At 40.0% G+C, this 23,661-nt stretch overlaps 1 protein-coding gene across 7 annotated transcripts in view; it reads left to right on the forward strand.

Moving 5' to 3' along the window:
- Positions 1-23,661, forward strand: part of eps15l1a (epidermal growth factor receptor pathway substrate 15-like 1a) — a 264,285-nt gene that overhangs the window by 16,566 nt on the left and 224,058 nt on the right. For all 7 annotated transcript variants that reach the window (XM_052037612.1, XM_052037608.1, XM_052037613.1 and 4 more), the window contains exon 2: positions 21,411-21,452. In XM_052037612.1, the coding sequence (XP_051893572.1) occupies positions 21,411-21,452 (42 nt within the window). The remainder of the gene's footprint in view (positions 1-21,410; positions 21,453-23,661) is intronic.

Genomic DNA, 23,661 nt, shown 5'->3' on the forward strand with positions numbered 1-23,661 from the left:
AGAAAATAATGGTTGACCAACTTAATGGAGTTCTTTGAAGAAGAAGCAAATGCTGTGGGCAAAGGAGAACTGGTGGATGCACCTAGATTTACAGAAGACATTTGATAAGGTGCTACATCTAAAGTTATTGTAGGTAAATAAACGTTTGTGGTGTAGGAGGTAACATATTGGACTGGTTAGAAGATGGACTGGCTAACAGGAAATAGAACATAGAAAAACTACAGCACAATTCAGGCCCTTCGGCCCACAAAGCTGTGCCGAACATGTCCCTACCCTAGAAATTACTAGGTTTACTCATAGCCCTCTATATTACTCAGCTCCATGTACCTATCTAACAGTCTCTTGAACGACCCTATCGTATCAGCCTCCACCACCGTTTCTGGCAGCCCATTCCACACACTCACCAGTCTGAGTAAAAAAACTTACCCCTGACATCTCCTCTATATCTACTCCCCAGCACCTTAAACCTATGTCCTCTTGTGGCCACCAATTCAGCCCTGGGGAAAAGCCTCTGACTATCTACCCTATCGATACCTCTCATCATCTTATACACCTCAATCAGGTCCCCCCTCATCCTCTGTCTCTCAAGGGAGAAAAGGCCGAGTTCCCTCAACCTGCTTTCTTGAGGCATGCTCCGCATTCCAGGCAGCATCCTTGTAAGTCTCCTCTGCACCCTCTCTATGGCTTCCACATCTTTCCTGTAGTGAGGCGACCAGAACTGAGCACAGTACTCCAAGTGGGGTCTGACCAGGGACCTATATAGCTGCAACAATACCTCACAGCTCCTAAATTCAATTCCCCGATTGATGAAGGACAATACACCATATGCCTTCTTAACCACAGAGTCAACCTGTGCAGCTGCTTTGAGCGTCCTATGGACTCGGACCCCAAGATCCCTCTGATCCTCCACATTGCCAAGAGTCCTACCATAAGTACTATATTCCACCAACATATTTGACCTACCAAAATGAACCACTTCACACTTGAAATGCACTTGAATTTTGTGAGAGTTGAAAAATTGGGCCTTGTGTAGCATTCAGATTTATAAATAGGAAATTCACGGCTGCAAATAAAAATATTTTAACATATCTTGGCCTATATTAGCCTTTAAGGTGAGGGGGGAAAGTTTAAAGATGAGCAAGGCAAGATTTTTTTTTATTTACACAGAAAGTGCCTGGAACATGTTGTCAAGGGATGTGGTAGAAGCAGATATGATGGCAATGTTTAAGAGGCATTCAGAGAGTCAGATGAACAGGCTGGTAACAGATATGGACCATATGCAGGCAAAATATAGAGGGGAGCATAACTGGGTCTTCTTGTGGTTGGCAAGATGTGACAACTGGTATGCTATAGGGATCAGTGCTGGGACCTCAACATTTCACAATTTATATAAGTAACTTGGATGACAACATCCAAGGGTGTGGTCACTAAATTTAATGATGACACAAACATAAGTAAAAAATGTGAAGAGGACATAAGGAGGCTACAAAGAAGAGTACAAGTAGGTTAAGTGAGTGGGCCTAGATGTTGCAAATGGATTATATTGTGGGAAAATGTGAAATTGCCCATGTTGCTAGGAAAAATAAAAGAAGAATCATTTATAAGTTGAAAGGATAAACGGTGTCTGGTTGTCCTTCCCACTGGTCTCCCAAACATTCATTCGTATGTATGGGCTGCATTCAAGTTGGGTGTTTGTAAGATGGGGAGGGCCTAAAGTATTTTTTGGCTCAGGCATTAGTGTCATAGAGTCATTCAGCACTGGAACTGGACCTCCATATCCATGATGACTATCAATTGCCCACCTATTCTAATCTCAGTTACCAGCACTTGGTCTATAGCCTTCTATTCCTTGGTATTATCCCATGGTTTTACCTGTGGCATCACTTAAGGAAGGCAGACAAATTCTCCTTGGGTCCTATACAAAATTTAAGTCTTAACCAATTCCTCTTCAGTAGATTTAAAAATAAAATACTGCAGATGCTGCAAGTCTGAATTAAAACCAGAGCTGTAAATACTCTGCTGGTAAGGCAGATATTTGTTTTTTTTTGGTATCTGGGCTTTGCTAGAAAGACCATCATTTCTATCCATTCTTAAGTGATCTTGAGAAGGTGGTGGTGAGCCTTTTCCTTGAACTGCTATAGTCCTTCTGATGAAATAGTCCCATAATATAATTCGGTAAGGAGTTTCAAGTGATGGTGGAGTAATGGCAGTATATTTCCAAGTTAGAGTATTGTGCAACATATTCCTATGCACCCATTGTGACCTGAAGATTTCCAGTATTTTCTATTTCACATTTCTGGCAGTACTTTGCTTTTGGCCTGTATGTTTATTTCCTAGTTGTAGCAGTTGTGGTGGGCATGTGGTAAATGGAACCCAGGTGTTTCCCAGTTGGAAAATGATAGGAAAGCCACATGCATTATGTAGATTCAAAGCAGTTTTAGCCAAAGTCTAAAATTGATAGGAAAAGAAAGCAAAATAACTAGAATGATGGTGTCTGTTGTGAATGAAATTTGAGGCATGATAATTTGTGTTTATTAGGCTTTTGTATGAGTGAGGCAGTGATGGGAGCATATTGTGGTGACATATTTTTAGAAGGTCTCAATTGATTCTTGATCTCAAGGATTAGTAAAATTAATTAATAAACACTTATTTTGCATTTTCCTTTGCGAGCCAAGCAGTATAAATTAAGTGCCAGAGAGCAACGTTGGCACTTGTATCAGCCAGAATAGGAAGCAGGCAGAACTAATACAGGACATAATCTATAGTCAATTTAAGAAGCATCTCCACAAATTATAGGATCCTTGTGACAAAAAGTGTAGCAGTCTCCAGATAAAATGGGTGATTTCTCCCACACATTATTCAAGATGTTCAACAAGCAGGGGATTAAATTTAATACATTAGCTATTCTTCATTAAGGTAGAAGAAGAAATATTAGGTGATCTCTGATTCAGGATGGTTCCAAGGGCGATGACAACCTTCTGATACACAAAGTAATACAAAAGACAATTTGGGTAGGTTTGTGCATTCTGGAGTTCAGTAATTGTGCTGCTAGCCTTGTGAATGTGAACTAGCGGAACCAGAGAAGTAGGTTTATCACTGATTAGAAGCCAGATAATACAAATTAGTGTTTTCACATGCAGTATATTCATGGTTATGCAAGTGGTGAAAAGATTTCCATTATTCCATGCTGGTAAGATATGTATAGCTGCCAAACTCCATCAGTACCCCCTAATAGATTGATTTAATGACTCATTTTAATAATGAAGTATAGTTTTTTTTAAACTTTAAAAACATTTTTGTAAAAACTTCATTTATACAGCACGGTAACATGCCCTTCTGGCCCAATGAACCCGCGCTGCCCAATTACACCCATGTTAACCTACTAACCTAATGTGGCTGGAAACCGGAGCACCCGGAGGAAACCCACGCAGACATGGGGAGAAAATACAAACTCCTTACTTTTTACATTAGACACTTAGTCATTCTTTATATTTTGTTATCCCAGTACAGTAGAGCAAGTTGAGAGTATTTCATCACATTCCTGACTTGTGCCTTGTAAATAGCAGAAAGTCTTCAGGATATCAGGAGATGACGTATTTGCTGCAGAACACTCTTCTCCTGACTTGCTCTTGTAGCCATGGTGTTTATGTGGCTGATCCAGTTGAGTTTCTGGTCTATGTTTCCCAGATATTGATGCTGGGGGATTGGCTATAGTAATGCCATTGAATGTCAAAGGTAGGTGGTTAGAGATGTTCTTGAGATGATCATTGCCTGGCACTTCTATGTTACTTGTCACTTATCTGACCATGCTTGAATGTTGTTGAGGTTTTGCTGCATGCAGGAATAGGCTCTGCTTCATTTGCTGAGGAGTTGTGACTGGAATTGAACAAAGTGCAATCATCAGCAAATGTCCTTAGTTCTGACCTTGTACAGGAAGAAAGGCCATTATTGAAATGGCTGAAGTTGGTTGGGCCTAGGACATTGCCCTGAGGAACTGCTGCAATGGTGCCTGGGTTTGGCATGATGGACCTCCAGCAACCACAAATAATTTCTTTTGTCTGAGGTACGACTCCAACCATTAGCACGTTTTCACCTTAATGATGCCCATTATCTTCAATTTAATCAGGGTTCCTTGGTCAAATGCTGACTTGATGTCGAGGTCAGTTACTGTCACCTCAATTTTGGAGTTCAGCTCTGTGGTCCCAGTTGGGACAAAGGCTGTGATGAGGTCTAGAGCAAAATGATTCTGGCAAAACCTCTTATGGGCATCAATGAGCAGGTTATTGGTGAGTAACCGCTATTTGATGGCATAGTTGACACCTTCTTATCACCTTGCTGATCATTTGGGTGATACAGTTCCCCCCAGGTTCTGACAGGGTTCCTTTCCTGAGAACTGTTAGGAACCAAACATTTTGTAAGTTGGGAATGAACAAAAACCGTGTGGAGTGTATCTCACTTGACGGGAGAGTGAGTAGGTGCAGGAAGAGCAGCTGCCAGCCAGCCAGCCTCACTGACTCAGTGAGTGAGCGAATGAATCTGCTCAGCATTCCCAGCTCTGTTTAGCTTAGTTGTGGCTCGCGGGAGGGGGATGGTAGGGAGGGAAGGAACATGGAAATGCCCTGTTCCCACTCAGCAAAAGATGTCTCCAGCTCCACAGTAGCTGGCAAATCCATCCCATTGATCTCCCAAATGCTCAATCGTATGTATGGACTGTCCACAAGTTGGGTGTTTGTCACTTGGAGAGGACCTGTAGTTGGCTAAATTGTTTTTTTGTGAACTTGACATACCTAGGCAATTTTCTTCATGGTCAGGTAGATAACAGTGTTGTAACTGTACTGGAACAACTTGGCTACAGGTGCAACAGGTTCTGAAGCAAGGGTCTTCAGTACCACAGCTAGGATGTTGTCTGGTTCTGTAGCTACTGCTGTATCCAATATTTTTGGCCATTTATTGGGGAGTATTATGTTGAACAAATCGAATTGGCTGAAAACTGTTTTCTGTGATGGTGGGACATTCCAACAACCATGGAAATCCTGCTGATAAGGTCTACATATTCTATTTCAGTTTTTGTATTCTATTCCTGTCTTGCTATATTTTGATTATTGGGTTTTAATTGTAAGACAAAATTTGCTTGCTATTAGTAACAAAATGCATTACTGCTATCTTTAACCAGGCTCAGATTTGATATTATGCACTATGCCACTCATTCCTTTGCTTGAAGAGCTCAGCTGATAGTTAACAGGAGTAGACCAGAGAACTGAAAGCATGCTAAAACTGATTCAGCTGAGCTAAAAGATTACAAAAGGTAGAATGTTTGGATAATTGTGACAGCTGTTCTCCTGGGAAGACTCAGGGGTGAGTAGTGCAATTTGTGAAGTATCTTCAAAACAAAATGAAGTCCTCGGGCAGTAACTCTGATGCTTGAATTAGTAGAATCACTGTGGGGAGTTAATAGGACAAATGTACTCTGCACCGCAGATTATCTGTGATGTTATCAAAACTCACTGAGTGGAAAGAACATTGGTGCATTCAAGGTTAAGGAAAGATTAATCCTAAATCTGTTGAACTGGTTTTGGAAATTCTTTGATTGTGGCTTTTCATATTTGCTATGTGCCTGATGGTGAAGATGGTGATATTTGTTTCTGGCGGGTGTAAAGACAGCATAATTCAATATAACTAAACAGAGAGACTACTGCTGGTAATGAGATTAGACTTTTAATGAAAAGAACTTAGATCAAAGTTTGACAAGCTATTCAGTTCAGGCTGAAACAAGAGATTGATTTAATGCAGAATAGAAAATTTCACATTTTCATGTCTTTTTAAAAAAAAGCTGATGTTAAAATTATTGCAGGAAATTAATCGGATTTGTGGCTGTAGTTCTTCACACACTTGAATGCATGTTGTTTGTCAGGATTTATTCAATTGTTCCCCCAAACCCATGACATTCACTATTTAGAAAATGGGGTGTCAAACGGAGGCCCACAGGCCAAATGTGGCCTGCGGCAACTCTTGCTTTGGCCCGCTGAAGGTGACTGCTCTAATATTCTCTTGTGTGTGAATGTCAAAGGGGACATGCAGGCTTGAATTTTCTGTGGCCACCCACCATTGCAAAGGTTGGGTGGATGATTGATATTAATGCGATGGAGGACGATAAGAGAGAGGATCGCTGGGAAAACTGTTTGGATTATGATGGAACTGGTTGGGCAGATGATGATTAGTGGTGGGAAGAAGGTTTGGTTTGGGCAGATAATGAATCTAAATTCAGATTCAGAATCCAAAAACTAAATAAATGTATCTGAATTAGTTTAAGAATTGAAAAAAATAATTTGTCCCCGTTACCAAGGTTATTTTGGTTTAGTTCAAGCTGTCCAAAAAGGTTTCTGATGAACTTCAGATTTATATGTTCAAAAAACAAATTATGCCGAAAATTTGAAATAAAAACAGAAAATGCTGGCAATACTCAGCATGTCAGGCAGCAGCTGTGGAGAGGGAAATGGGTAATGTTTCAGGTTGATGACCTCTCAGCAGAGCTTTCATCTTTTCAGTTCTGATGAGAGCTCATCAACTGAAACATTAACTCTGTTCCTCTCTGCATAGGTTCTGTCTGACCTGCTGAGGATTGCCAGTGTTTTCTGTTTTTATTTCGAAGTTTACCATTATATGCTCTTGTTATTTTTTAAAAAAGTAGTCATATCTTTATAATTTAGTAACACTTGACCGCAAGTCTGGTTAACTATAAAGCCCTGTATTGGAGAACACATCAGGGAACTGATGTTATGAGAACACTGGATGAGCTGGTGATCTGGTACATGTTATTTTGATTTCAAAGCTGTGATACCAATCTGATACAAGCAGCAACCAGGCATTCATACTTGCAGCTCTAAAGCCATCCTTGATAGCTGGGTGAAGGGTATAAATAAAGTATGGACTGACTCCCAGATGCAGCTGGCCAAATGTGAAACCAGGAAGGTCAACTTATGGAATGACAATGCTATCTGTAGTAAAACACTGATTATCCACTATCTGATTGTTTGTAAATCCGGATGGTTTGGCATCTAGCTCACGGGCTGCAATTTCCTGTGATCCCCTTAAGCTCACCAGGGCCCAGGTTTCCATACTCCTTTTAAAATCACCAGTCCCCAAGTTTCTGTGTCCCTTTAAACTCATCAGGTTCACTGGAAACGTTATCATATTACTGTGTAGCATTTAAAAAACATAATTAAAAGTGTATTGAAATAATATTAGGAATAGTATCCAATAGTCCTGAAACTCTGCCTATCACCAAAGCCAAAAGGTGCTGGGTTTTTAGAGTTTTATTGTGTAATTCCAAAACTGCATAGTCTGCAAGAAAACATTTTGCACACTTCACTCTCAATGTAATGACCAGTAGTCGTTACATATGATTTTTATTTTATTAAATGGAAAACAGATTCCACGAGAATGACTTCCTTTCAGGTACACAGATGTCTTTTCACCATTCCTAGTGCACACAATATTGATGTTTCATCTTTTGTGGACAACTTAATGTGAATTCAGAATTAACCTATCCCCTTGGTACTGTTTGGTTTATTCATGAAAGATGAACAAGAAAATAATTAAGTTTGTTGACCCTTTGGCTTGATTTTACATTTTCTTTCAATGTGGTTTAACCTTCAGGCACACAGTTCCATTACTCCTGAATTCACTGTTTCTAGTTCTGACTTTGGGAGAATAAAGTACAGGTCATACCTGGGTTATGAATGGGATCCATTTTTAGAGATGTCCATAAGTTGTGTCCATAAGTTGGAAAATATGTTCATATGTACACAAAATCACTCAATACAGTAACCATATCTCCACAGCACTGGTTCTAGTTGGTTCATTTACCATCTGGTACTAGACATGCTGCTGAGGTGAAGGTGACTGGTTCTGATTTCCTTTCAAACTTTAAAAAGCATATCAAGTGAAGATTGAACTTTTTTTTTCTCTTTTCTTCTAAACTTTCTTTATAGGATGGAATATTCTTGTTGACACCACTACATGCCAAGGTGTACCTTGCTAAGTTAGGGTCTTACACTTCCATCATTGCCAAACCTCCTCCAAATTTCTTCAAAGCTTCTGTTAATCCTTTTGTAGTGAATCTTTTCAGGTTCTGGGGTTTCAACTTCTCGTTCTTTTTCCTCTTCTAACAGCTGCTTTTCCAGCTGAGATAAGATCTTTATTAGTCACATGTACATCGAAACACACAGTGAAATGCATCTTTTGCATAGAGTGTTCTGGGGGCAGCCCACAAGTGTCGCCATGCTTCCAGCGCCAACATAGCACGCCCACAACTTCCTAACCTGTACGTCCTTGGAATGTGGGAGGAAACCAGAGGAAACCCACGCAGACACGGGGAGAACGTACAAACTCCTTACAGACAGTGGCGGGAATCGAAACTGGCTTGCTGGCGCTGTAATAGTGTTACTCTAACAGCTACACTACTGTGCCTGCCCCTCTACACTAACCATAAAGTTTTCATTGCTCTCCACCTCAGGAACAAAATGGTTCATATACCAATCTTTAAAAAGGGCAAATATCACCAAAGTTCTTCTGTTGGATGTCCAGATGACTGGAAGAGATGCCTTCCAAATTCCTTGAAGAGCCTGAGGTTACTTGAATGGATAAACATGCAAAGGCTTGAGTTTTCAATCTCCCACAGTATTTCTGCCAAGCAAAAGGGTCAGTGTCTTTTTTGATGCTTTATGTCCTGGTGGAGTCTTTTCCTCGTTTGCAACATATGTATTTTCAGGCATTTGTTTCCAGTATAATTCAGTCTCATCCACACTGAACATTTGTTAAGCATGATAACCACCATCCCAATTATCTGAGCCAAAATATCAGGAAATGCATTCGCTGTAACATGGTCAGCACTTGCTGCTTCCCCTTGTACTTGAATGTTGTGCAAATTAGCCCTTGCTTTAAATCTGTTTACTCACCCTCTACTTGCAATAAATCCTCTTTAATTTTTATTTTGAATAATCATCAGGCTAATGAGTATTCGGCAATGATTTTGATATTTAAGCCAAATCACTAACTGTTGTTTTTTCATCTCAATCATTAAACCACTTTGCTGCTTTGTAATGATGGTAGCCTGCATCAGGACCGATCCTTTAACATACTCAAGAATGCGAACCTTTACAATGGTACCCTATCATTGAAAGGTTGCATCTCAATGCTTTTCCCATTTTCGATAGCATTTCTCCCTTTTCATGTTGCTTAATTTTAACTCCCATTGTGATGGTTTTCCTTTTTTTAGATGCACTACCATCACATGTATGTTTTTTTTGCTTTTGGGAGGCATGGTAATGGCAAAGTACTCTAAGAATTATACAGCACAGTACCTGTACAGCTTTCGTAAAGAATCACAAACATTGCCATCAGTACAGCACTCTCATGATGTCTGGCATGGCAGGAGGCTCAAGGTGTGTTCCCATCAAGTGTTCTCATTCTCCCAGTGCACGAAGGAAACTGCCATTCATAGGAATGAATGTGTGAACACAAGTTGGACTTCTGAATTTATGGGTGCTTTTTCATATCTACAGGATATCTATAAGTCGGGCATTCGTAACCTTGGGACAACCTGTGCATATCAGGTTGCTTGACAATACAGCAAATATTTGAGGGCTGATGTTTGCATTATTTTGTGCAAAGGTTACATGTCTCTAATTCTTAACCTGAAGCTGTACTGATGATTTCCTCCCCTCTTTTTCTTGTTCCAACATTTGTAAACTATAAACTTTAGCTAAAGGATGAAGAACATCATATCAATTGAAGGGAAGTGCCTGTTTCCATACTTTTGGTCATGTTTGCCAAAGCGGAAAGTATGAAGAATTTATCATGTGCAGATAATTTTATCTTAAGAATTGCTCAATTTGTTTAACTTAGAAGTGTGATAACATCTGCAGTGAATTTGGCAGTTTAGATTTCTATCGTTTCCTCCACATCAATAACATACAGTAAAAAATCTGTTCTTAACTTTCTGTTCTTAACTTTAGTGTAATATCTCTAATAGAGTTTTAGTTTTTTTTAAAGAAACTTGGTACCTTCCAAATGAGCAGTTCTAATGTACTGTGAATAAGTTACTCAGAGTGCCGAAAATGTTGGTATGCTGATCTACTTCACAGGAGTTGTTAAAAGTGCAAAATGAAATGCAGATTTTTATAAGTTTCAAGATGAGAAAGACTGGTACTGGAGGCAGGTCCATCCCTTATGGAATGGTTGTGAACAAGATTTGTGCTCCTAATGCAAGCATAGATGTCACTGTGGCATTTCCAGTATAGTTTTGTGAATCTACCAATTTGAACAGTTTAGTGTAAAAGGGCCACACTTTTGGGAAAGGAGCTATGACAGTCCCAAACTCCTATTTTCTGTTATGCTTTCCAGCTGGCATACCTAGTCTGGACTGTTGCTGTACAAACAGAAAAATGTGGAAACCTTCACTCTAACCTTCCCCAGGCTTTGCTGTCCAGTTATGAAAGGAACTGATCGGTTGTTTTGTAAAATGACCTTTAAAGTTAACATTTTTTTAGAGAAAATTTGGCATAAGGGTGATTGTATTTGGTTACAGAATAGAAATAGTATCAATTTTGGTCGGATGTCAGTATTTTTAACCTACACTTTGATGATATCAGCATTCTGTTATATTAATATTTCACAAATTTTGTACAGGTTAAAGAAAATAAAATGACTGAAGAGCAGCTTTGGCAGATTTCAAGAGTGATAAAACTTGCTTTTACTTCACAAAGGTTAATGCCTCCTATTGTGATTGTATATGATATCTGATATAAATGAATTGAAACTTTGTGTAACATTTATTACTGCAACATCTTGCATCTTTTTTTATATTGTACATTATATCAAAGTTCTGTGACTCTTGTAACACAAACCTGAAATCTGTGACCTTATTTTTTTCAGACTCAGCAAAAATTGTTCAATGAATGGTTCTGTTGTTTTGATCTGGGTCAGTCAATGATTACTTCACACTCATCTGTTTGTTTGGCATGATTGGACTCTATTTTCACTTTTACACAGCGGCTTGCAGAGTTAAAATTCTTTCAGTAGAATTTTATTTTTATGTTACCTCAGGTGATGTGACTCAAATGGTCATTTAATGCTTTATCTTATTGCTGTGGCTGATAAGAAGTTTCCCACATTGGGTTACATTTTAGATTTGCCAAGATACCACAGTGGATCTATTTTTGAGTCAATGTGGGCTGACAATGCCAAGGACAGGTGAAAGATGAAGAATTTATTGAGCCCGCATGGATTTTTGTTGGGGAGGTACAGGCAAACCGCTTTTTTCATAAAATATAATTACATTTTAACTTATAGGTTGAAAGTTTATTCTGCCTGCTGAACATATACTTTCAACTGAAATACCAGCTGAAAGAAATTAGGTCAGGCAAGTTGATCCCTGGTTACCTAGGGCAGGCATTGTCTATAGTTTATGGCTAGATGAAGAATCTTGTGAAATGACAACAGTAACTGCTCTGGGATGATAGTGCAATTGTGGTTTTCTAATAATGGAATATTGTTAGCAAAGCAATGTGAACTTCAGTCTTTATCTGGCATGTGTGATAGTAGAGAGGAATGTTTGATTTGCCTTAGAAATGATTAGCACTGGATTTCTAAAATAAAAAAAAATTCTGGAGATTCTTAATGGTGATGTCATGAAACATGATCGAAATCAGATTTGAATCTCGGTGTGTGACCTCAGCATCTATAAGGTGATAGCCTGATGAGCTTATGTTACTTTTAATTTTCCAAAAGCAAAATACTGCATATGCTGGAAATCTGAAATAAGCACAAAATACTGGAAATATTCAATAGGTCAGTCAGCAAATATGGCGAGAGAAACAGCATTAATGTTCCAGAAACAATGAACTTTCATTAGAACTGGGATCACTCAAAATGCATTTTAAGTTGCAGAGAACGGGTAAAAAGAACAAATAATATGGTATGTGTTGTGGAGCAGGAGAGCGGTGGTGCTGTCAGCTAAAAGATGATGTAAAGGTATGTTTCGAGTGAGGGTAAAAGGGCGAAGAATGACGTCTGAAGTGCTAGAAGACTGGAATGACTGATTTATCTGAAGTTGTTGAACTTGATGTTGTGTCCTGAAGGACTCATCCCACAGCAGCTTAGTCCGGGGAATTAATAATGGAATACAAGGAGATGGCAGATGAAATAAACACTTATTTTGCATCAGTCTTCATTATAGAGGATACAAGTTACATCCCAGAAATGTCTATGAATTGGAAAGGGGGGAGGAATTCTGGAAAATTAAAATCACCAGGGTAATTTAACTAGGGGGCATAGGTTTAGGGTGAGAGGAGAAAGACTTAAAAGGGACCTGAGGGGCAACTTTTTCACGAAGAGGGTGGTGAGTATATGGAACGAGCTGCCGGACGAAGTGGTTGAGGCAGGTACAATAGAGTCATTTAAGAAGCACTTGGATAGTTACATGGAGGGGCGGGGCTTAGAGGGATATTGATTGAACACAGAAAATTGGGACTATCTGGGTGGGCACTGTGGTCGGCATGGACTGGTTGGGCCGAAGGGCTTCATTCGTGCTTCATTGCTCTTTGACACTATGACTCTATGATAGTACTGAGCAAATTGTGGAACAGTGGGCTGGCGAGCCTCCAGGTCCTGATGGACTTTATACTAGGGTTTTCTTTTAAGTAGCTGGTGATATAGGTGCTGCATTAGTTTTAATTTTCGAAAATTCCTTACATTTGGAAAAGGCTCCATTAGATTGCGAAATGGCATTTTAACTCTCTTTATTCAAAAGGTGATGGAGACAGAAAGCAGGAAACTTCAAAGAAAATGCTGGAGTACTCAGCAGGTCAGGCGGCATCTAGAGGAAGAGAAGCAGAGTTAATGTTTTGGTCTCCTTCATCAGAACTGGGAAGGAGACAAAAGAAGTTTGTTAATCTGCAGGGAGGGTGGGGGAGGGGGATGTCTCTCAAAAGGTAAAACTTGGGTGACCATGAGGATAAGCTGTAAACAGGGTTATCTGGTCAATGAGAGAAAAGGAGCAATTAGGGAGTTAAGACATAAATAAAAGAATGTAGGGGTTGCAAAACTCAGAGCAGGTCTGGCTGGGCATGTTCTCCACTCCCAGAGGGGAAAAAGGGGGGAAAAAAAACAAACAAGCTGAGCCACTATCACAGACAGACGACTGATACAGACAGCAAAATCAAGTTACCTGAAGTTATGAATTAAATATTGAGTTCAGAATACTGCATGTGCCCAGACAGAAGATGTGTTGTTTCTCAAGCTTACATTGGGCCTCAGTGTGACAATACAGGAGGAGGCTACAGACTGATAGGTCAGAGTGGAAGTGGGATGGAGAATTAAAGTGGCAGGTAACAGGAAGCTAAGGGTCATCACTGTGGACAGAAAGTAAGTGATCACCCAATTAGCGTTTGGTTTCTCCAGTGTAGAGGAGACCACATTGTGAACACCAGATGCAGTACACTAAATTGGAAGAAGCATAGGTGAACTACTGCTTCACTTGAAAAGACCATGTGGTTCCCTGGATGGTGGGAAGGGCAGAGGTGTAAGGACAAGTGTATTGGTGGTGGTTGCAAGGGCAAGTGCCATAAGAAGTTGAGGGTTGAGTGGTGTGGTTGGTGGGAACAGAAGAGTGGACCAAGGAGTTGCAAAGGGAATGGTTTCTGCAAAGTGCTGAAAAGGGAGGAGAGGACAAAATGTGTCTGATGGTGGAATCTCTTTGAAGGTGCCGAAAATTGCGGAGAATTATCTGTTGAATGCAAAGTCTGGTGGGGTGGATAACGAGGACAAGGTGAACTCTATCCTTGTTCTGTCTCCGAGGCGAGGGGATAAGAGTAGACATGTGGGAAATGGATGATATGTGGTCAAGGACTTTGTTAATAATGGTAGAGGAGAAGCCATGGTTCAGGAAGAAGGAAGCTGCCTCATTTCAGAGGCACTTGTACGGGAAGTCTCATCAGTGGAGCAAATACAGCAGAGATGGAGGAACTGGGAGAACACAATAGAGTCCTTACAGGAGGCAGGGTGGGAGAAAGAATAGTTGTGGGAGTTGATAGGCTATCTCTAAGCCTTTATAAGCCTATCTTGTGAGATGGAGATGAGGAGATCCAGAAAAGGAAGGGAGGAGTCAGAGACTGATCTTGTGAAAGTGAAGGCAGAATGGATATTGGTAAAAGCAGGCGCAATGAAGTTGTTGAGTTCTGCATGAGAACAGGAGGCAGCACCAATGCAGTCATTTACAGGGAAAATGGAAAAGGGAATCATTATTTCAATGATGGGAGATTGCAGAGTTCTGAGATCTAGAAGAGGTGGAGTGTCCTAGTGCATGATTTGGAAAAGGCTTGTATAAAGCAAACAGAATGTTCTCCCCTATTGTGAGGGGAATTGAATACAAAAGTGGAGAGTTTGTACTTCAGTTAAATAGGGCATTGGTGAGACCACGTCTTGCCTACTGTGTATTGGTTGCCTTATTTAACAAAGGATGTTAATGTATTGGAAGCGGTTCGGAGAAGGTTTACTAGATGTACCTGGGATTGGTTGGGTTGTCCGATGAGGAAAGGTTGGACAGACTAGGCTTGTATCCACTGGAGTTTAGAAGAGTGGAAAGGGTCTCAATTGAAACACAAGATGCTAAGGGGTCTTGGTAAAAGTAATTATTGGTAAAAGTTCTGAGAAACAGTATAAATCACCATTTACAAAGATGCAAGTAATTGGAAGAAAATTGGCAGGAATTTGTCGATCAAAGATTAAATTTTGATGCAGTTACAAATGATAAGAATAGTACATTTGATGTAGTCTGTATGGATTTCCGTAGTTGTTGACAAAGTCTCACATGACAGACTGATTAGAAAAGTAAAAGTCCAAGGGGCCCAGTAGAAAATGGCAGAATGACTCCAAACTTTGCTCAGAAAGTAAAGGTCAGTGGGAGTTTTAATGATGGGAAGAATGGAGATGGGCATGGGGACCAAGATTTAAATAATAAGAGTAGGGAGATCATGCCGAAACTGGTTAGACCACAGCTAGAGTTCTGTGTTCAGCTGTGGTTACTGCATGCAGGAAGGATGTGATGGTACTAGAGATTTATCAGAATTGGATACTTACAGTTATGGTTATTTCCTTTGGAAGAAGGGGAAGATTTAATTCGGGTATAAAAAATGTTATGAGGCCAGGAAAAGGTGAATTGTAAGGATGTATTTCCTGTAGCAGGGAGGTCAGTGAACCAGGTTATTGAAAAAGGATTAGAGTTGTGGAAATAAAACTCATCCAAAGAAATGGGGTCTGGAATTCATTACCTGGTGGTAGAGGCAGTTGCACTCAATATATTTAAAAAGTACATGGATGAGGACTGTGATGTGGGAATAGGCTAACGTGTTATTTTTGCCTGGCATTGTTACAATAAGCTGAATTTTTTGCTGTAATTTTTCTGATCCTATTTCTACAGTTCTATGAATCCCAGCATCTAGTATTTGATTTTATTTTGTGCAGCATTTAACCAAAAGCAGGTATTATGTTACTTGTTGAAATTGCCAGAAGGGCAGGCTCGATAGTGTAGCGGTTACCGTGACGCTTTACAGTGCCAGCGACCCGGGTTCAATTCTGGCCGCTGTCTGTAAGGAGTTTGTACGTTTCCTCCGGGTGCTCAGGTTTCCTCCCACATTCCAAAGGTATACGGGTTAGGAAGTTGTGGGCATGCTATGTTGGCGCCGAAAGTGTGGCGACACTTGCGGGCTGCCCCCAGAACACTATGCAAAGGATGCATTTCACTATGTGTTTTGATGTACGTGTGACTAATAAAGAAATCTTATCTTAATACCATATCCTTTTAGAGGCAGTTGTTTAATGGGAAAACTTTGGTTGGAGGAATGGAAACAGAGTAAACCACTGATGTACTGCATTTATGTGCTACAATCTAATCTTTGCTGCTTTGTGGGAGTGTACTCTGTAGGGAGGGCAGGAATATGTGCGTCTTACAGAATTCCAGGAATACAAGAGCGAGCTCTTTGGCTGAATATAATTTGTAATTGGCGTTACCAACAGAGTGGCAGTTGGGCAGATCATTGAAAAACTGACAGCATGATTTAATGGTATCTTTGTAGCAGATATTTCATCAGAGTTTGAGACAAGACAGAAGAGTAGACTCAAGGTATGAAATAGATTGGCTTACTTTATTTACAGCAGAAACTGAAAATTACAGCTGATAGAGTTGTAAAGATGAATCTTGTTTGTGGATGGAACAAACCCATCAGCATTTACTAATTGTTAGTGAATGTGACTTCTGCACGTGCGTGGTCAAGTGTGGAGTGCTAACTGACTTCAGTGTCCAGCCTTAAACTTACGCAGTCAGTCCACTTGGTGTAGGATTGGCACCCCCATTGATTTTAGTAAGAAATGAAAAGTTATAGAGAGTAAAGCAAAGTGGAAGGCAAGTTCCTTTTAGTCATTTCAGTTTTGATTAATTTTTCGTGACTTATTTATGTATCTGTATTTTGAGCTAATATTTTGCTTTAGAAAAATAATGCTTTTATAAATTCTTGTTTATTTCATTTTTAATAGCTTTTAAATGCTCCTGCAGACTAGGTAAATTTCATGAGTGTGGTGACCGCAAATGATAATTGTGGGTAATGGGCTTATGGCAGCAAGATCTGTTCCCATTTGTTTAGGTAGTGCAATTTAACTGCATATTGAGTAAGCTGAATGATGATTTTATCTTTCATTATATTTTTGATTAGTGTCTTAGTTGCTCTATGGAAATATTGTGGGTTTTTATTGTTGGAGTTACTGGGCCTACAGGAATAAAATCAGTATTTACTTCAAAGGATGAATTTCTCCATTGAGATGCCAAATTGTTAGGTTCTGTACATCATTTGTTAAATCCTGTAGATTTAGAATAGCAATACAGGAAGAGAATTTTTGGTTTATCTCTACTTCCTAATGCTGTATGTTGGCCCTTCATTGAACTATGACAATGTACTTATGAAGAATATGTCTTCCTATATTTAAATATAACGTAACTTCAACTCTGTACTTTTGAATGGGCCAAGATGATGAAGGAATTGACTGTCTACAGGCAAACCCCGTGTTACAGTGTTGGGGGGGGGGGGGGGTTGCCTTCTGAGGAGATGTATTGCAATTTTCCGTAAAGTGAAGCTGCATCGCCTGCATGTTTTAAAAAAAAAATGCTGTGTTTATTTACTTCTTTTCCACACAAATTCTGTAATGGTGAATTTTGTTCCATATCCCAGATTTTTGGGTAGTGATTTGTGAATTCTCTCAAGGTGAATTTTGTATCTGTATTTATTAATTCAATATTGCTACTTTATGCCTTTTAAAAATGGTTCTAATTTTTTGTATCTGTTTTGAAATTGTAGGGCTAATAAGCTATCAAATGATAATAGGGCTAAGGTGTTGAAATAATGCTTCTAGCTATAATGAGCACAGCATCAAATTGCTCTGGTTAATTTCTGTCAGTGCTGATAATTCAAGTAATTTATTTCAGATAACCCCCACAGCAAAATTATTAAAATTGCATTTAAACTGTTTTTGAAGTTGAACTTTCACTTATTTATAGAAATTTGTAAAACGAGAAGAGACAACCTTTTAGTTTGACGCCACCCCCCCAATTTTTAATATTGTGGAATTATCTATGTTGCGTGAAGTTGAACTTTGACAGTGTTCAGGGAATTAAAAATTAAGTGATCAATTGAAGTGCAGCCTGGATGTATCCTTTTTTTAAATCCTATTCTGACTCAAACTCCTTGATCTATTTTATTTCATAGGAAATTTTCTTTGAAAGAAGTGGCCTCCATTTCGAAGAAAGTCATGAGTTTATCAAGATTTTGGAATGATAACTTACCCCATTTCCGTGATTCAAATCTACATTGTAGATATAGGAAGAGCTCTGTGAAGCTGAAATAGCCACTTTAGATTTCAACAAACATAATCATAAAATTCTGCAAAGGATTCAAAGTTTCAAGACACTATTTTAATGATAGCTTAAAGTAGAGCCGTGGAAAGTGTGCCACGTAAACTGAACTGAATCCTGGTAATCCAACGTTCAAAGCCAGTGTGACTGATTACTTGTACTTCTATACGCTCACTTTGTCCTATTAGAATCTCTGGAGCCCATGATTGTCTGGGGCTTAGTTTGCTTCATTAGCAGAAAAATTCTAAGTGAAAATACTAAAAGTGTTAGCACAGCATGGCATGGGTAAAATAATTTTGTTTATCTTCCTTGGTGCCACAATTTATTTAGAAGTGCACAATAACAAGCAAGCTTTAACATCCTGCTTTAGTGTTGTGAAAAGCTAGCAGTACATCACTGATTATCTTATCATTTTGTCTCTTCTATGACAACCCATGCAAAAAAAATAGTAAGTTCAAATTGAATAATTGGACAACATGGCACTTTTCTCTCTTTTGAGGAGTGTCATCAGAATCAGGTTTATTATCACTGACATATATTGTGAAATTTGTTGTTTTGTGGCAGCAGTTCAGTGCAAGACATAAAGGTGTGAAAATTGCTACAAGTTACAAAAATAAATAAATAGTGCAAAAGAGGAATTACGAGGTAGTGTTCATGGACCATTCAGAAATCTGATGGTGGAGGGGAAAAAGCTGTTTCTGAAATGTTTACTGTGGGTCTTCAGGCTCCTGTACCTCCTCCCTGATGGTAGAAACATGAAGGAATGTCCCGGGTGGTGAGGGTCCTTGATGATGGATACCGCATTCTTGAGGCACCACCTCTTGAAGATGTCCTCGACGGCAGGGAGGGTTGTGCCCGTGATGGAGCTGGCTGAGCCTCTTTTGATCCTGCACATTGGAGCCTCCATACCAGGTGGTGATGCAACCAGTCAGAATGCTCTCCATCGTACATCTGTAGAAGTTTGCAAGAGTCTTTGGTGACATACCAAATCTTCTCAAACTCTAATGAAGTAGAACCGCTGATGTGCCACCTTTGTGATTGCATCAATGTGTTGGGCCCAGGATAGATCCTCCGAGATGTTGACACCCAGGGACTTGAAGCTGCTCACCCTTTCCGCCGCTGACCCCTCAATGAAGACTGGTGTGTGTTCTCCCAACTTCCCCTTCCTGAAGTCCACAATCAATTCCTTGGTTTTGCTGATGTTGAGTGCGAGGTTTTTTGTGACACCACTCAACCAGCCAATCTATCTCTCACCTGAGGTTCTGCCAACAACAGTGGTGTCGTCGGTAAAGTTATAGATATTGTTTGAGCTGTGCCTAGCTGCATAGTCATGAATGTAGAGAGAGTAGAGCAGTAGGCTAAGCACGTATCCATGAGGTGTGATTGTCAGTGAGGAGGGGATGTTACTACTGATCTGCACTGACCGTAGTCTCCCGATGTCGAGGATCCAGTTGCAGAGGGACGTACAGAGGCCTAGGTTTTGATTGGTACTGAGAGGATGATGGTATTGAACACCGAGCTGTAATCGATAAACAGCAGGCTGACGTATGTTTTGCTGTTGTCTAGGTGCTCAAAAGCCAAGTGGAGAGCCAGTGAGATTGTGCCTGCTGTAGATCTGTTGTGGTGGTAGGCAAATTGCAGCGGGTCCAGGTCCTCAGGCGGGAGTTAATTCTAGCCATGACCAACCTCTCAAAGCACTTCACCACAGTAGATGTGAGTGCTACCGGGCGATAGTCATTGAGGCAACTCACCCTGCTCTACTTGGGCACCGGTATGATTGATGCCCTTTTAAAGCAGGTGGGAACCTTTGACTGCAGCAGTGAGAGGTTGAAGATGTCCTTGAACATTCCAGCCAGTTAGTCAGCACAGATTTTCAGTACCCTGCCAGGTACATCGTTGGGGCCTGATGCCTTGCGAGGGTTCACCCTCTTGAAGGATGTTCTGATGTCAGCCTTCGAGACAGAGATCACAGGGTTGTCAGATGTTGTGGGAATTCGCACAGGTGTAGTGTTATTCTCCCTTTCAAAGCGTGCATAAAAGGTCAGGGAGTGAGGCATCACTGCCATTTATGCTGTTAGGTTTCGCCTTATATGAAGTAATGGCATGCAAACCCTGCCACAGCTGTTGTGCATCCGATTGTGTCTCTAACTTCACACGGAATTGCCTTTTCGCTCTCCCGATGGCTTTCCATTGGTTGTACCTGGACTCCTTGTAGGGTTCTGGATCGCTGGTCTTGAATGCCACAGATCTAGCCCTCAGCAGACTGCGAATCTCCTTGTTCATCCAAGGCTTGTGGTTTGGGAAAACTTGGTATGTTCTCAATGGCACACACTCATCCATGCAGGTCTTGATGAAGTCGGTGGCATATTCATTCAGATCCGAAAATAAATCCCTGAATATGGTCCAGTCTACTGATTCAAAGCAGTCCTGTAAACATCATGGTTAATCACAAATGCCAAAACAAGTGGTAAATATTGTTTTCTATTCACAACATTCCCAAGATTATCAGGTTTGGATCCTAGGATAAGCAAGTCTATTCTTGAAAATTATTTTTAGCTATGAGTGTGAATAATGATTTAGGAAATTTGCTGGGCATTTCCAGCATTCTCTTTTTTGGAAGATTTCCAGCATTTGCAGTGTTCTTTTCTCAGTTCCAGCATTTTTTCCCCTCTGGTTTCTGTCATTATTCACTACCTACTTGCATCTCCTCCAGATGGATCATCTGCAAGTAGCAAGACTTAAATGTTAAAAAAATTATCTTGTCCCAATGTTTATGAATCTCTATGCTTGTCAAGGACCTTGACAAACGTTCAACAACACCATCACACTGCCAGCTTTGCCAGCTTGTGAATCTGGTCTGGTGGGGTGGCGGGGACTCACCATCTTCAAACTGGTTCTGTGTGACAGTTCATATGCTGCATACACCATTGTTGAATGTCTGGAGTGGGCTTCTGGCAGAGGTCTGTGCAGGGGGCCATTCTAGAACAAGTAATGTAATATAGGGGAGGCAGCCATCAGCTTTTGGGGCAATGGAGTCTCAGTCCTGATAACTCCAGCCCCTTGATGGGTCAGCATTCTTAACACAATGCCATGGGGTTTGAGAATTACATTCTTTTCTGTATTTTTTTTCATTCTTTTCATTTATTTCTTTCCATTTATTATTTTCATATTATTTTTCTGTAATGGGTATATGATTAAAAGTTAAATTGCGCATGCATTGGTTGACTTGTTGAGCATTAGCAGCTCCTAGATCTACCCATTTTCCCATATCCTTGTGTATTAGTATCCAGTTTGTGCAATTCATTGATTGAGCAGCTGCAACTTGTTTACCATCTTTGTCAGAGATCAATATAAATCAGTAGTTAATTATTATTTAAATCTCTTGTGGTGATTAAATGACAGATGCTTATAAAAAGACAGATTTTAATTGGTATTCTTCTTTCACTCATAGCTTTCAAGTGGAAATCCTATGTATGAAACATACTACCGGCAGGTGAGCACCTTTACTTTTGTAATCAGACTGTTGTGAAAATTACATGAGGCTATGGCAAAAATACAATGTCTGAAATACTACGGTCCTAAATTTGTGGAAACGTGATTGTATAGTACAGAACGAGGTCATTTGGTATAGGTATCTAGTTAATGCCACTCCAGCTCTTTAATTCTGTATTCTCTTTTCCCTTCAGATGTTTATCCAGTTTTCTTTTGAATGTTACTATTGACTATACTTAGATTACTTTCAACCTCTGTGTTCCAGATCACAAATCACTGTTCAAAAGAAAAGTGTCTTCAATTTGCTTTTCTTCAGTCTGTGTCCTGTGTGTGCCAAACTTTTTGCCACTGGAAGTGGTTTCAAAACGATCCATGATTTTATCAATTTGCGTAAGAAATAGGAGTAGCTAGGTCTTTGAGCCGTCTACACTGTTGATTGAGAACATGGCTGATCTTCTACCTCAGCATCATTTACTCAAGCTATTCACATAACCATTGATTACATGAATGTCCAGGAATCTATTGATCTATATTTTGAATGAATACAATGACTGTGCCTCCACCACTCTCTGGATAAAGTTTCACCACTGAGTGGGGGGAAAAAAATTCTCCCTTGCTTAGTCCTAAACAGCCTGTCCCTTATTTCTGAAGTTGTGCCACCTGGTCCTAGACTCCTTAGCTAAGGGAAACATCATCTCTATCCGTAAAGCCCTTTAAGAGTGTTCAATGGGATCTCCTCTGGTTCTTTTCAACTCTGAGGGAATACAGTCTCCAATTAAACCAATCCTAGTTAATCTTTGCTGCACTTCTTCTATGGCAAATACATTCTTTCTTATTGTAAGGAGACCATACTGTATACAGTATTCAGGTGCAGTCTCACTAAGCTTGTGTACAATTGCATCTGGACTTTGCTCCTGTACTCAGATTTTCTTGCAATAAAGGTTAACATACCATTTGTCCTCTTAATTGCCTGCTGCACCTCTATATTGGCCTTCAATGGCTTGTGCACAAACACCTTGGTCACCTTGAACATCAACACTAATCAATCTCTCATCATTTAACAAATAGAGTAAAACTCCGATAATCTGCAATCCAACTATTCGGAAATCCCAATGGTCTGGTGTCTGGTTCCCCATCCATTCACCAGGCCCCAGGTTCCCACCTTCTCTTTTTTCTCACCACAGTTCCTGCACTCCCTGCTAACTTGCCTGTGCCCCAGTTCGCACACTCCTATTGCTGTTTGTGAGTAGTTAGCACTTATGTACAGCTGTCAGTGATGGACAAGACCATCTTTGATCATTTTCCCATTTCTCTATTTTTGCCCATATTCCTTGTCCTGCTTTGCCTAAGTAAAAGAATACCCTTCCATCTGGCTCCTTCACTACAGGTGTTTCTGGCTCTTGTTTGCCATAATGCCATGGGCCTATTGGTTTTTGCCTTTGATGCTTTCTATCCAAGTCCATCCTGGCCTTGCCTCACCTGCTCTTTCCTCGACATGTATGAGCAATTTACAGTAACTATTTTAAAATACAGGCTGTTTTGCAGTTACCCTTTCCTCCTCCCTTGTTCTTCTCTTTGAAGGTAGGATAAGGAATGCATTTTTGCCTTTTAAGCTTCTCTTATCTATTATCCTGCTTTCGCCTTCCCCAACCCACCTGGCTACTTCACTACTAATCTTGCCTTTGTGCCTCTAAGAGGAAAGAACTTGCAGTTATATAGTAACACTCAACAATTCTTGATGTTTCAAAATATTTTACAGCTAATTTAATCATTTTAATGTTTACTCACCATTATAGGAAATGTGACACCCAATTTGTGTACATCATGATCCCACGATAGCATTAAAATAAATGACCTTGTCATTTCATTTAGCTATTGCTTAGAGTATAAATGTTAGCCTGGGCATTAGGAAAGCACACCTCTGCTTCTTTAAATAGTGCTGTGGAAGTTTTTTATGACCAATTTAAAAGGCTTGTTAGGGGTAGCTTCTCCATTGGTGCAGCAATCACTGCAGTGTGCTGAAGTGCCAGCCTAGGTTATGTGCTTAAGTCCCTGGAGCAGAACCTGAACCCACATCCTTCAGACTTGGCTGAGTCAAGGGTGAAACTTAAATTTATTTTACAATGTATATTTGTTTTGAACTTTGCATTCTGATTTTTTTGCTTAACTTGACAAGCAATCTGTACAGTGTGTTTTTACCTGGGGAAAGA

The sequence above is a fragment of the Pristis pectinata genome, chromosome 24 (assembly GCF_009764475.1).
Source record: "Pristis pectinata isolate sPriPec2 chromosome 24, sPriPec2.1.pri, whole genome shotgun sequence".
In the NCBI taxonomy this organism is placed as follows: Eukaryota; Metazoa; Chordata; class Chondrichthyes; order Rhinopristiformes; family Pristidae; genus Pristis; species Pristis pectinata.